A 15,949-nucleotide genomic window follows, 5' to 3' on the forward strand; every position below is an offset into this window, starting at 1 on the left:
GGATAGATATAAAATAGCCTTTATTGTACCTTTTGGATATTATGAATAGAATGTAATGCTCGAGGGATTAAAAAATGCATCAAATAAGTTTCAAGAAATTATGAATAATATTTTTTACTCATATGTAGACTTTATCATAGTTTACTTAGACGATGTACTTGTGTACTCTAAAGGAAACCAAGTTATACCTCGCCAAAATTCGTCAAAAATCTAGTTTTTCAAAAACCAACAAGGTTCTCTAATTTTCAAAACTTTAAACCAATTCAACTCAAAACCTCAACACACTTCAATCCACATAAGATCTTATCATTTTGTCTTAAATCACTACTCTTACCAAAACTCCACTTATAATGCATTATCCTCAAAATCATTAACCCCAATCATCAAATTCATCACACTCACACCATTCTCAACCAACAAATTCATTAATAATCATTCTATCACTACCAATTCTCATAACTACCATCATTCAATCCAATCTCAATAATCAACATCATTTATCAACAACAACATCATAATTCATTAAAATCATCACAATCATCAAAATCGTCATACCTCATCATTTCAACAATTATCAACAACCACTTCAATCTTATCCTAAGATCCACTAGCCTAAGGTACACGAAATATTAAACTGAAACCATATCTTGACCGATTCTCAATATGCACAATTTCACCAAATTTATTTCTAACAAGCTTCCAATCACCAACACCACTTTTCAAGTCACCAAATATCAAGCTATATACACCAATATCACTAACATCAATACCTAGAGTTCACCATATACCAAACTACAAGGGTTTTTGAGAAACTTTACCTTAATCACATAAATTGGGGATGAAACTCAATGATTTTTCACTATTGGTTGGCACCTAAACAACCAAACCATAAAAATTCACTCAAAAACCAAATCTTAAATTCGAAATTCACTTAGGATAGAGAAAGGGAGTATGAAACTCAAAAATTTACCAGCAAAAGTTAGTTAGAACTGACGGACTCGCATGAGAGCTTCACGTAGGCATAAACGGCACGCGAATCAAAGCACTGTAGCTCGAGTTATAAGCGAATGAAGGGGAGGATGAATAGTATATGGTGGGATTTCTCTTCTCCAGCTACTGAGCTGATTTGGGTTCATTTTACACACTTATATATGTTGGACTTAGGCCCAATTTGGACCCGGTCCAACCCATTAGCGTTTTTGGCCTGCTTGGTCCAACTTTGGGCCAAACCTTTAGAATTAGCATCCGATTTTCAACTTTAATTATTTTTCTAAGTTTTTCTACAGTTTTTATCGCTCTCATGCAGTACTAGACAGACTTAAGCCGGTATTGCCGGCTAATTTACCGATACGCGTTTTTACGCAATTTTACACAAAAATTTACATTTTTCCACTAAAAAAACACTGAATTCAATTCTCACCTCTAAATTTTCAAACTAAGACATCTAAATTTTCAACCTATTTTCAGACAATTTATTTATTATTCTTTTACGTTAATTATTTCTGATTCTTGCTGTTAGCTCCTAAGTCCATTAAGCCATAGTAATCCACAATAATCCTAGATATTTAACCCAGCAACACGAATCCAAACAAGAGTGTAACCAACGGTTTTTTTATTTGGTTAAAAAGATGCAGTCCATGGCTTAACCGCAATATAGTACCTTCGAATTATTTAAGGACCTCATACCAAAACTTTATCCCAATCTTCCGTCAGATCACATTTCATTAGGAAATAGTCGAATATAGCTTTCTTGATATTATAACGACCCTTCAGTCGCCAGATGTTCCTTAACCGATGCACTAAAGTAGTATAACTAAAGTATTTATTAAGAACTTGATGACAATAGACTTAAAATAGGATTCTGATAGTACTTTTTTACCCTCATCTGTGAACATGATGATAGGTGTATTTGGTTGTCTTGCTCACTACAAGAGAATCCGTCGATTAAAATTTTGTCAAGTGATTAATTCATTCCTAGTAAAGGTATTAAGTTAAAAAGAATGGATAGTGAAAAAAAAGCAGAATGAGCAAAAGAGGAAAGAGCAATAAGAGTAAAAAACATCATGAAATTTTTGACATAGTTAGTGATAGAAATAGCCGAATATAGCTTTCTTGATATTATAACCACCCTTTAGTCGCCAGATGTTCCTTAACCGATGCACTAAAGCAGTATAAGTAAAGTATTTGTTAAGAACTTTGATGATAATAGACTTAAAATAGGATTCTAATAGTACTTTTTCACCCTCATCTGTGAACATGATGATAGGTGTATTTGGTTGTCTTGCTCACTACAAGAGAATCTCTATCTAAAAAATCATCTATAATTAAAGGCTTAGGTTGTGTTTTTCCTACAACCTTCTCATTAAAGAATCTCTATCTAAAAAATCATCTATAATTAAAAGTTTAGGTTGTGTTTCTCCTACAACCTTCTCATTAAAAGAAACTTTGAAATTTTTTATCCCCTCTGATATATTTAGTACATTTTTATTTGCACTTTTTTTTATTATTTCTATCACTAACTATGTCAAAAATGTCATGATGTTTTTTACTCTTATTGCTCTTTCCTCTTTTGCTCATTTTGCTTTTTTTTTTTCACTATCCATTCTTTTCAACTTAATACCCTTACTAGGAATGAATTAATCACTTGACAAAATTTTTATTGACGAATTTTTCAATGAGATTTTTTTTATGTTCTCATATTTCAAACTTAATGATCCTGATTGATGGACTAAAATACTTATCACTTTAGCCCACACACTTCTCACACACTTACCAAATTTTTTCTCTTCGATTGTATTTAGTAGGATTTAAATCCGAGACCTTTGAGGAGGGGAGGAAGAGATATGTCATGTGAGCTACTATTCATTGGTAGCAGTACTTTTTTTTTTTGTCATGTAGCATTACTTTAAATAGATGGATGAGAAAAATGAAGAGTTGAATACAAACAATCAAAGCCCAATTGTGCTGGTCCGATTATGTATCCAAAAACGGTTAAAAACACATTTAGGGAGAGAAAAAATAAAGGAGAGAAGGGAGGGGCATAGCCTAAAGAAAGGAACTAAATAACTTTATGCTGTATCCCTCTATGATTTGTCAACCTAATCCTAAAAGAATGACAGCCATTAACCATTTGTTATAGATTGATTCAAATATTCATTGTACTATCTACCAATGGTTCATCGGTTTTGATGGAGGATTGAAGATATAGTGGAAGTATTCTAACTCTTATCATTAGTAGAGCAACTAAGTTGGACAATATAATTAAGAAGAAATGAATTTATTTTATTTTTCTAAAAGTATGATTTGGTTAATTAAATATTTTTATATAATAAAAAAAATGTGAATGGATAATTAAAAGATTGGAAGAAGAAAAAAAAGGGCCAGGCATAAATAAAATGAGAGTTGTATTGAAGAATTAAGAAAGCTCGGAATTTGAGCGAGTCACCTCAGCAGTCACCACGTACACCAAAGCCATCCCATTCCCATTCCCATTCCCATTCTTTCCCCTTTCTCTCTCTATTCTCTATCTCTGATTCCATGTTTCGCATTATCCTCCTCTTCCGCTTCTAGCACCTTCCTCTCTGCCTCTTCTTCTTCTTCATCACTATCTTCATCTTCTTCTTCACCGCTCCGTAAGTTCACTTAACCTCTCTCTCTCTCTCTCTCTCTCTCTCAAACTTATTACTTTCACTTCCTCATTCTTTACTTTTCCACCATTCCCTTGTTCATCCCTTCCATTCCCTTCCCCCTAGGTTAGGGTTTTTCATTTTTTTCTCGCAATTTCCAAAATCGATAAAATACGGTGCGCTAAACTTATCAGTAGCGATTTCCTTTGATTCTAAGTGTTTCTGAAAAAAATGTTATGCTGAATGTTGATTATTACGGCGCATAAGCGAAGGGAAAAAAGAAGTAAAATGTAGAAAGCATGCATTTAGAACGCTTTTTCTTTTCTCATTTCTCCGTTCACTGTAGTGATTGGCAGGGACAGTGCCGCTAGAATTAACTGAGAAAAAGGAAGTGATAACAATGATCATTTCACTTGCCGGAATACCTAGCAGTAGCACTCATTGTCGCAAACCTAAACCCTCAATTTTTCTTGTTTCATCTTATCAAGTATGTGTGTCTAATTTTACGCTTTGCTCACTTGCAATTGTGTACCTAACCAGCTGGAAATTAAACCTGTGATTATACGGCGTGTTAATAATAATAACAATAGATAATAATAATCATTTTTATTATTATTATTGGGCACTTCTTTGTGGTGACCTGTCTGAATATTTGGCTATATTTTAAGGCGGTGTTGCCTTTTTCTTTTTAATGTAATTGATAATTGATTTTCTCTTGTTAACATTGCTCGGTACATGTGGAGTGTGGACCATTTTTTCTTTCCCCCGCGTTTTAATTGATGATTATCAACTTATATTTTGAAATATTATTTTGTGAGACTTCAATGGCTTTCTGAGTGTTATAGCAGTAGAAATTTGCGCAATATATATTAATTCTAGATGTTTTTGCCTTGGATCTGAGGTTATTTTATTTTATTTTATTTTTTATTTTTTATTTTATAATTATTTTATTATAGTTAAATTCCCTGGATCAATCATGGGTGACAAAGGGGGGAAATCATGTCCGATATGCACTGAGGAGATGGACCTGACTGATCAGCAGCTGAAACCATGCAAATGCGGCTATGAGGTGCATGAATGAATTTCTTAATTTATTGTTGAACTTTGTTGGAAATAAAAATGTTGGGATATCTGATATTTTAGTAGCAAAATGTAGTGTCTGTTAACATATAATTATTGCCCCTGACTGATAAGTGATGTGTTTGATTTTATGTGTCTTCTTCCTTCTTTGCAGATCTGTGTCTGGTGTTGGCACCACATTATGGAAATGTCAGAAAAGGATGGGACTGGTGGTCGTTGTCCAGCTTGCCGTGTGCCTTATGACAAAGAACGTATTGTGGCAATGGCAGCAAATTGTCAAAGGTTGTTTGGCTGAGGGGAATTTCTATTTTTTTTTTTATGATGTTCTTATTCTCTTGCAAGTCTTTAGTTCAATGATTTCTTGCTTACGTAGGTTGGTTGCTGAAATGAATTCAAAGCATAGAAAGAAAATGCAGAAGTTGAAGTCCAAATCGACTGAAGGAAGGAAACATCTTACTGATGTTAGAGTTATTCAACGGAACCTAGTGTACATAATTGGGTTGGCCCTTAACCTTGCAGATGAAGATGTGAGTTCTTCAATGATGTTGTTCTGTATCTAAATGTTGCTAGATGCATGTATGTGGTGCATGTCATACTCTTATATGTTGTTTCATATATTTTAAATTGTTAATTTATCTTACCTTTTTCATGATGTGTTTTATTTGTATTTTGTCAGCTACTTCAACGCAAGGAGTATTTTGGCAGGTATGGAAAAGTTATGAAAGTGTCAATTTCTCGGACAGCTTCTGGCATAATCCAACATTCTGCAAACAACAGCTGCTGTGTGTAAGTTATTATTGTGTATCGCAATGGTCATCACCTGCACGAAGTTTCAAGCAGAAAAATTAGCTTTGCTTTTAACTTACTTTTCTTCTTCCTATTTTATTTTATTTTTCCTGTGTGAATATGTGCACTGGTTTTGTCATGTTCCTTGTAACCCTGTCATTTATATGTTATATAGTTCAAGTCGTATTTCTGGAATTCTAATTATAAAAGTACTTATCCATAGGTATATAACGTACTCAAAAGAAGCAGAAGCAATTCGGTGTATTCAATCAGTGCATTGTTTTGTATTAGAAGGTAGACCCTTGAGGTAAGAACCATACCTTTTTAACTTTTTTATTGGACAGTGACATTTGTGATGATGTGATGTTTATGGCTTGATGTTTGCATTTGCAGGGCTTGTTTTGGAACCACAAAGTATTGCCATGCATGGTTGAGAAATGTGGTAAATGGTGATATAAGAATGCTTTGCTAGGACTTAGGGATAACAATTTCTCTGGGCTACTTTATAACTTTTATTTCTTGTCCAGCCTTGCAGCAACAGAGATTGCTTATATCTGCATGATTATGGTTCTCAAGAAGATAGCTTTACCAAAGATGAGCTAGTATTAGCATTTGCAAGGTATTTTTGGTTTCCGACTCATGTATGTGCCCCGTCTCTCTTCTTTGGAATTTTGAATGTATGATGTCTCGCTTATGTCTTCTTGTGGCTGGATGACTTATGGACATGTTAATTTGTGAGTGGTATCTAAAGCTTCCATGTCAAATTTGAGAGTGGTTTTGAGGTGCTTTTCTTAACAAGAAAAACCAGCATATGGTTTAGTCGACATATCAGATGGACCATATATTGTATAAGTTCTACCTTACACAAATGTTTCATGCAGGTTCTGAATTTGTGAATGTAAAATGTAATCTTGTATATTCTCTTTTTATTTGTTTTTTAAATTGCATCCTCCATCATGCTAATTAGTCTTACTCTTTGTTTCCGCTACCCATTTATTTTTCCTGCCTATGTTTAGGAGTTATATTTGATTATAGTTTTGGTTGTGCTGTAATTTGGATGTTAAAGGAGTAGAGTCCAACAAATTATTGGGGCTACAAATAATTTGCATCGGCGCTCGGGGTGTGTTTTACCTCCCACAGAAGATGATCCCAGACACATGTCATCAACCTCCAAACTAATTTCGAAAAGCTCTTTAGATGTAAGTTTCAGATAAATCACTTTTGTTGTGAACTGAGTTACCGGATGAAATGTTTCTGCTGCTATTAGCGTGTTCACTATATTGCAAGTTATTAGGCTGTCAGTTAACATATCTTAACCTCAACAATCGCAGAAAATCGAGAACCAGATAAAGGCATCTAGTTCAGGTAGCGGGACCATGACTTCACCTGCACCTCCTGCTGCGACTTCTTGGTAATTTATTTACCCATGGGTGGTACTACAATTTGTTTTGTTTTATGAATGATGACCAAGTATTTTTGTAACAGGGTCATGCGTGTTTCGGGTTCTCTTCCACCTGATACAAACTCATCGTTCCCTGGTAATTTGGTCAATAGAAAAGTTGAGGTATCTAATGATTGACAGGTCCTTGTGGCTGCAGTTAATAACACTGATAAGTATGCACTTTATGCAGGACAATCAGAGGAAGCTGGAAAAAACCCAGAAGTCCATTCTGGTGGTATGTTTGTACCTACAGAGATGGACAAGCATCATAATAGTGGAAATTCTCAGAAATGTGAGTCAGACAATATGGAACTTGTGTAAAATCTCCCTTCTACTATATTTTCTAACCACAACTTATTTGCAGCTTTTGTAGATAGTGATCAAGATATGGTACCTTCTGCTGCAAACACAGGCTTTCTAAATCTCTCCAAATCACAATGTGATTTTAATATTGACAAATCAGTTGGCCTTGATTCAAATCGGGACGTAGAAGGCTTATGTTCAGATTTGTCATCGATAAGCTTGCATAATCACGTGGAAGATCCATATTCTGTTCCTGATTCAGACAGATTACTGTTTATGCATGGCTCAAATAATTCATCTCTTGGGAAGCATTTGCAGCAAGATAATGAGTATCCTGAAGAACATTCAACCACTCCAGCTTTTTGGGAAGATGTTGTGGATGATGTACTGAACTTGGATTATGAACAATCAAAGTTCAGCAAAGGCGTCAATCATCTTTCTACAGGGATCTGTTCGCCTTATCTACATAAGAATGCAGGCCGGTCAAGCCATCATCTCTGGAAACAAGATCAAAATTGTCATGAACATGACTTGGGCAAGCCTTCTGAATCTTTTAATGATGCCTTACAGACAGGATTTGAAGAGCATGTAGGGGATAAAGAAAATGTTAATAAGGTAACTTCAGATATGGGGGAAAGCAGCATTATATCTAATATTTTGTCTTTAGATTTGGATGCGTGGGAAGACTCATTAGTTAAGTTGTTGGAGGAAAATGAAGAACCAAGAAAAGCCCATAAGTCACCAACTTTGTGGAGAAGTCAAGACAAAAATCAGTCAAGGTTTTCCTTTGCAAGACAAGATGCACTTGTGGATGACTCATCTGATTTGGACCAATTGATTGGAATTACTAGGCATGTTTCCAGAGGGAATGTTGAATCAGATGCTTTAATGGAAAACAAGGATATGTGGAGATACTCGAATAACACTTTCAATGGGAAACACCCGTGTTCTATGCCGTCGATCAATTATGCACTACCAGATAAATTTCTTGGAAGTGAGTTTTTGTGCAATCAATTTTCCTTCGCATTGATTTATACTGTTAGTATGCTGTTTTTGTGTTGCTGGTGGCATGGGCTAGGGATGGCAGAGGGTGATTTTGCTTCCTTTGATGTTTATTGTTGTTTCTCCTTATATGTTCCTATCTACTAGGCATTTTGTTATTTGAGTCTTTCTATATAGATGGCCCTTTTCCTGTGTTTTAATCCATTTGATCATGGGCAGGATTGGTAAAGCCTTCTGTCTTCAATTGTTGTTATTTATGTGTTCTTTTGAACTGTCCTGTTTGTCGGGCCTTCCATTGTAGCTTAGACAATCTTACATATCAAATCTTCCTCTGTTAAATGAAAATGTCAAATAATGTTAACATTTGTGCTGTTATTTCCATTCACTATTGAACCAAGTATATGACAAAAGAACTGATTTGGGTATAATTGTTTTCTTCAGTGTCAAAAGCTCATGCTTCCAGCCCACCGGGATTTTCATTGTCCAGCAGAGTACCTCCTGGCTTTTCAGGTGGGGGAGTAGAATATAATTCTAGTATTCGTGGTGTGTTTCTTTATTGTTTAAGATTTACTCTGCATATCTTCCTTTGATTTCCCTTTCTAAGTATCTTGACTTCAATGTAGTTCTAATGCATCTAAATCTTCAGGGAAACACTTGTCGCAACAGCATGTTCTTGCATCTGGAGATATCGGAAGGGTTGGAGATGTTCAATTTAATGATCTTGCATTATTGGAAATTGGTAAGGGGATGCTAACAGAAAGGGTAAATAATGCATCTCTTGACATGATGCGGACTTCGTTTCCACAATTTAGCCCTGGTGAAGATGATCCTAGACTCAAGATGTTAATGCACCAATCCGTACCTTTACAGAATTTAAATGTTACAGATCATGCTGGAAATATATTTTCTCCACAAAATGATGCATATAGAATTTCTTCAAGGTTTCTTGATCAATTTCCAGCTAACAATCCATCGATTTACGAACAGATACATTCTCAACAGTTCAGCAATAATGGTCTTTCATCAAATAGCCAGTGGGGTGGTTGGCATGATGGCAGGAACTTTAGTGACCTGCCTATGCCGCAGGTGTTGAATAATGAGAGAAAGAGGTTTAACAATTCCATGCCTAGCTATTAGAGTATCAAGCTTTTGATCCCTCGTCTGTTTTTCTTCCAGAAGAGGATTCACAGTGTTGATCTTTTTCCAACTTTAATGGGCATTCAGGCATCTGTCAATGTAGGTTTCACCTGTCTAAAAAACCTAGAGATTCCTTGATCAATGATGAAATTGTCTGCTGGGATTTCTTTGAGGTCATCCACATCTCAGTTCTGTGAGAATTCGGGTACCCTAAATTTCATTAAACTCTTGGCTATCAAGTGCACAGTGGTAAATGCTAACAGCTGTTTCTTCGTTGCTTAACTTGCAACTTTGGAATATGGCTCTGATTGCAACATAATTGGCCAGTGGCTGGCGTAAATGGTCTCAATTTTTCCCCCTTTTTTGGTAAACAACGTCGGCATGAACTTGGCTTGGAGGTTGTTATGGTAGGTTTTAAGTCCATCGGGTTGATGAGGCTTTTGATATAACAAATTGGTATATATCTGTGTGAAGCAGGACCAAACGTAAACAGCTACAAACCTGTACTTAATCTGATAAAAATCTAACCTTTCTGTTTCCCTTAAGTTTTATGATTTTCTTATATTCCGTCGAACAATACTTTGATTAACCATTTACTTTATATATCGATATGGTGACAAGCCGCATGTTTATGACTTTATTGTGCGCCACACTCTCATCAAGCTTTGGATTAAGTATTGGGTATCTGGTTTTAGTTCGTCAAGGCTTTCCTAAAGCAAATTCTAGTTTTATCCGATACCTTTACAGACCAATGCTTTCATGGGAAGTTTATTATGATTCATCTGTTATAAAACTGATCTGAATATAAAATTTCCATATAACTAAAAAATTATTTAGATTACAATTCTACCCTTTTTCTCTCTCTAGAAGTATTGGCTATAGAGTCGGAGTCTAAACCTATAAAAACGCCAACTATAACAATACATACACACAGACATAAGGAGAATTTCTTCAACAAAAAAAAATCAAGAGAGAGAGAGAGAAACAAATTAATATTTGCTAGAGTATTAATATTCATGAAGTTAAAATCATTTCGATTTTTTTAAAAAACAAACATTTATATACTTTCTGCTGATAATGTTGTAGCAGAATGGACAAAGAATCTGCGTGCAGTGTGTTCGAATTTCTCAATTTTTTTTCTATCGTGTTCTTGATGATTCATTAACGGTTTATTATTACATCGGTAATTTATCAATTACATGATTGAACAATGATTACGTAAAAGCGTTTACGTAGACACTTTTAGAAGAAACTACTAAAGAAGAGTGCAAATATATACCCAATGGTTATAGGTCAGAATCGTCATACATAATGAAAACCGAGAACGTTACCAATCAACAAACATATGCCAAAGTTGAAGCGTGGAAGAAAAGTAGTTAGCTCTTTGCAGCTATCTATATAGCTGTTGCACTAATGTTAGGCACTGCACTCATCAAAGGTTTTGACAATTCAGGGGCGATTTTAAGTTTTCCTTTAAAGGCTTGCGAGAAGAATGGAATTGAAAGATGGCTCTCTCGAAGGTAGGGGTCGTAAAAGCATAAAACCTTAGACATGTTTCCTTCTTTCTCTCTTCTCACGACATCACATTCATGCACCCACCCTGTGGCTAATTTTTTCTTTATATAGATTAAATATGTGTGCAGACGTATAGTAAGTTCTTATTGGCAGAAATTAATTTATTTATGGAAGTTAAAAATGTGATGTGCAACAATATTGTATCATGGTGAGTAATTCACAAATGTGGAACTGGTGAATTTAGTAACCTACAAAACGCAGGTTACGTTTTGACTGAGCTGACTTTAAAGAAGGCTGCATGCACTGCAAACCGCAGCTTGCGTTTAGTATGGGAGGAGAACGCAGCTTCGAAACGTGTCCCTGTGCCCCTGTATGCCAACACCTCGAAGTTCCAAAACGCAACATGCATTTAGCAGGGTGCACAGCTAAATGCAACCTGCGTTTGGCAGCAATCCCACCTGCATGTGTGACACGTGTAAAGGAGAGTGGTGGAGCCGGCCTATAAAACCAAAACGCAGGCCATGAGAGTTTCAGTTTCCCTTTCATTTTACATGCTGTGAGTGAGTTTTGAGAGTGAAAGGGTTGGGGTTAAGGGTGAAAGAGAGTAAGTTTGTGAGGAGGAAAAATCATTGAAGGTTTGGGACTTTATTTATTGAAAAAGGAAAAATGGTTCGTAATTTTACTTTACCTAAAGAACACATTATTAAATATTTGAATTATTCTCAATGAATAAGTAATTTTTTTTAATTTTATGATGAATAAATATATTTATTTTTATGTTCTTTATTGATATATTTTAACTAATAAATTGATTATTATTATTATTATTATTATTATTATTATTATTATTATTATTATTATGTCTATGATATCAATAATAATTTTTTTTATCATACCATTAGTCATGAAATATTATTATTATTATTATTTTTATTATTTTAACTGTTATAATTATTATTAATGTTATTATAATGTTATTACTATTATTATAATAATTATTTTTTAAGATAATAATAATAATAAATACTGTTTAGTTACCGTTTTATTATTATTATTATTATTATCACGATTATTATTATTATTATTATTATTATTATTATTATTATTATTATTATTATTATTATTATTATTATTATTATGAACGTTAGTCATTATAGAATACTGTATAATAATAATTATTATTATTATTTAAAATTTAATAATTATTTTTTTTTTGTAGGTTATCAGAAATTTGTTGTCCAAAAAATTCGATCCGCCAGATACCTTTAACAAGGTAGCGGTAGCGGCACTAGCATTTACTGGATTTCAACACGTTTCGCGAGTAGGCGAAATGAGAGGTCATTCTGCACTACTGAGTGCCTTGGTGGAACGCTGGAGGCCGGAGACATACACATTTCATCTTTCGGTCGGTGAAGTGACAGTGACGTTGGAAGATGTGAGCTATATTCTTGATCTCCCGATTATTGGGGAGGCCGTTACGGGTAGATCAGACAGTAGTCACCAGTTTTTTGTGGAGAACTGCATTGCGTGTTTTGGTCGGGAGCCCGGTCCACAAGATCACGTGTTTTGGTAGTGACCATGCACCGTTACTACGAGCTATTGCATCGTCGATGGAGGTATGACGGTCAGAAATAATACCCACACCATCAATGGTAACAACATATCTCTGCAAATTAGTTAGGAAAAACTCCCATGCGTCTGCCGTCTCGCTCTCGACTATCGCAAATACAATAGGCACAATGTTTTGATTCCCATCTTGTGCAACCGCTACCAGAAGTGCACCTTTATATTTTCCGTACAGGTACGTGCCATCAACCTGCACCAGTGGCTTGCAGTGTCTGAATGCTACAATACACGGATAGAAGCTCCAAAAAACCCAGTGCAGAACTCTTACACCTTGAACCTCCTCACTCTCACGGTAAACGGAGAGCGTTTTAATTTGAACACGAGACCTTGGCATCTTCACCGTCATTGCTTTCAACCATACTGGCAGAGTCTGGTAAGAAACTTCTCAATCACCGAAAACATTTGCGACAACTTTCTGCTTTGCCAACCAAGCCTTGCGGTAACTCACAGTGTAATTGAACCTGGATTGAACTTCTGCAATAACATACTTCACCTTTATCGAGGGGTCTGCTTCGACCAACGGCCTAATGGCATCTGCAATTGTGTCTGAGTCCAACTTGGGATGATCTTGTGAAATCGTGCCCATGGTGCACGTGTGCTTGCCATTGTATCTCCTGATCTCCCAACAAGCTTTTTTTCGAATCAAGCTAGCTCGGATAAGCCAGTCGCACCCTGCACCATACCCCTTGCATTTCACATAAAATATCTGCGGCTCAGACTTATACACAGTGTAATAAACTCCTCTAGAGATGGTGTAGCTTTTGATTATAGATATCACCGACTATCTCGAACCAAATTTCATTCCGACACTAAACTCGCCATCTTCCGCCGCAGTGTTGCCTTCACCTACGACATGCGCACCACCATCAGTCAGACAAGGCAAATAAAATAAGCACTACAGGAAACTTGCGTTAATAATCATAACATACCCGTATTCGCATACTCAGGAAATTCCGGGGCATGCATGGCTTCGAGATCTAGAGTCCGCATAAAAGACGGAACACCAAACGGGTGTTGGCTTACAATCGCATTCGCTTCATTTTGCACCGTCGGATTGCCTGCCAAGTCTCCGTCATCGTTTTCATCATCGACTTCATAATTAGTTTCGAATTCCTCTTCACTGTCATTATTATCTTCTTCCCAATTTATATCCTCAAGCTCATCAACATTGACCTCGTCGCCGACCGTACCATCCCCGACTACTGTTCAAACTCAACGTACAGCTCTATCATCGGCATGTGAGATCGGGTTTGTTGATAAATATACAACATCTGCTGCATACTGGCATCGTCAGTAATGGGCATTATTTGAAACTGTATTAGCCCACCAAATACTTGCACAAGACTTCTGTATAAAAGATTGCTCACCCTTTTCAAAATGTGGCTTTGAATGTTATTACAAAGACCATTTTTCAACTCGACAAAACTCATGGTACATGGAATAACAAATGACAATGGACATTCACAAACAAAAGTCACTCCTTTATGTGTGTTTGGTATAACCTCACCGTTATATATACTCGCAAATTTGCAACACCTTCCATAACTTCAGTCTCAACTAACTCTATTTTTTTGACACAGTTAACTGCTAAAAAAGTACACCACTAAAGACTTTATGCGAGAAAGAGTAAGAGGAGAAGTGAAGATGAAGATGAATGAAACAGGACTTCGTATTTATAGGCAAAGCTGTGGATTTAAATATTATTTTATGTACAAAACGCAACTTGCGTTTTGGGGCTTCCAAAAAAAAGTTTTTGACACTCACAAAACGCAATCTGCGTTTATGGACTTCAAAAAAGTTTTGAATTTTCTGATTTAAAAAACGCAACCTGCGTTTAGCCTAAAACAAAATTAAGAAAAAATGAAAATGTCAAAATGTAACTTAGGTTTAATGTATTTCAAAATTAAAAAAAATAAACAAATTCAAAACGCAACTTGCGTTTTAGATTTGATCTCATAGCAGTGCAATTTTTTTGCGCACGTTCATTTCATGGTGTTACACGTTATTTCTTTCCATAACAAAAAACAAACAGCTTCTTATTGGAAGTTTGGGTGTTTTTTTTTTTATATAATTTTTTTTAAATTAATATTAATCAAATTGGACTAGGACAGACAAGTTACAAATTGGAGTATCCGATTTTAATTTTTTAGTTCTTTTATTTTTGAAAATAAAAATCGAAGAGTCCCAGTTATCATCTTTTATTAAGAAAGTTAAACAATGTAAATTGGACGCACAATTTTTAACACTACCTTACAACTAAAACAAATCGATGCCTCTAATTTTTGTAAATCACATCCCCCGTCTCATCTATTTATGATACACACTGGCATAAGAAAAATAATAAGCGCCACTATGTTGCCAAAGCAATGACACGATGTCATCAACTTAAAAACACATTTTGTACAAAAAAATCTTATGAATGTAAAATATTTAACTGAATAATGATGATATAAAATCGTTTACATTATTAATACATAACGATTAAATTAAATTTTATATACTTCAAGGATCTCGCTAGGAAGACAATAGATTATTTGTACAATGGGCTATTGAGTTACAAAATAAACATCTTCTATACTATCTAGAATAATTATTCTAATAGTAGTGATAATAAACATTTAAACTGATTTTGGGGTTCACTAAGAATCGAATTCTTGACCTTTCGAATCTAGTACTCTAATACTATGTCATGATACCACTCATCTCAAAAGTTTCAGCTGATGAAAAAAGATAACAATAATGGTTATATCTCTAATACTTCCTAAACCTCTATTATATACATTGTACAAATATTCTATTGGCTCTTCGTACTTTTCCATACTTCAATTCAATAATGATATTGTCTTAATGGAATGGAATGTGAATATACGAAATCCTGCAAGGAATCATCATCAAGAGGATCACTATTGAAGAGGGGGACCGCGTCGTTTGTTGCAAACATTGAACTTTTGAATGATTCAATTATCGTACTTGAGGAATAGTATAGTTTTGTTGGGAAAAATGTATTTTTAAGGTCTAAGAAATTGGAATAGTTGATTGTGTATAGTGTATAGTGTGATTGGATTCTTCCGTGGATGCAAGTATGCAACATTATAAAACCTCAGCCGCGAGCACCGGTAGGTGCTAATCCTAATCCTTTTAGGATTTTTTTTTTCATATTTTCAAAAGAATAAAAAAGGTTAGAAATTAAAACCTATAATTTTTTATTTTATTTTTCCTCCCCATTCATATTACTAACTAACAATTAGATATTATACTAGATAGTAGAGATATTTGTAAAAATAATGTTACATATCCAAGTTTTTTTGTTAATCAAGTCTAATTAAGTTAGTCTAATATAACAAAAATCAGTTATAACTAATATTATTCTAAGTCTTATTATTTAATTTGGTTGAAGTTGGTTCATAAAAAAATTAAGATTAGTTGAGGGGAA

At 34.9% G+C, this 15,949-nt stretch overlaps 1 protein-coding gene across 2 annotated transcripts; it reads left to right on the forward strand.

Moving 5' to 3' along the window:
- Window positions 1-3,373: 3,373 nt before the first annotated feature.
- On the forward strand, window positions 3,374-9,920 carry LOC107648664 (uncharacterized). 2 transcript variants are annotated; one of them, XM_088489600.1, is made up of 16 exons: window positions 3,418-3,632; window positions 3,973-4,113; window positions 4,583-4,695; window positions 4,861-4,988; window positions 5,080-5,233; window positions 5,383-5,492; window positions 5,716-5,799; window positions 5,886-5,934; window positions 6,020-6,111; window positions 6,559-6,691; window positions 6,824-6,903; window positions 6,978-7,030; window positions 7,124-7,225; window positions 7,298-8,230; window positions 8,680-8,748; window positions 8,885-9,920. In XM_088489600.1, the coding sequence occupies exons 3-16, from the start codon at window positions 4,603-4,605 to the stop codon at window positions 9,373-9,375; spliced, it is 2,571 nt and encodes an 856-aa protein (XP_088345726.1). In that variant the 5' UTR covers window positions 3,418-3,632; window positions 3,973-4,113; window positions 4,583-4,602; the 3' UTR covers window positions 9,376-9,920. The 2 variants fall into 2 exon arrangements, with proteins under 2 accessions (XP_088345724.1, XP_088345726.1); XM_088489598.1 differs by lacking the exon at window positions 3,973-4,113 and having other exon boundaries at window positions 3,374-3,632.
- The last annotated feature ends 6,029 nt before the right edge of the window (window positions 9,921-15,949 follow it).

The sequence above is a fragment of the Arachis ipaensis genome, chromosome B6 (genome assembly GCF_059453495.1).
Source record: "Arachis ipaensis isolate K30076 ecotype BB chromosome B6, ASM5945349v1, whole genome shotgun sequence".
Classification (NCBI taxonomy): Eukaryota; Viridiplantae; Streptophyta; class Magnoliopsida; order Fabales; family Fabaceae; genus Arachis; species Arachis ipaensis.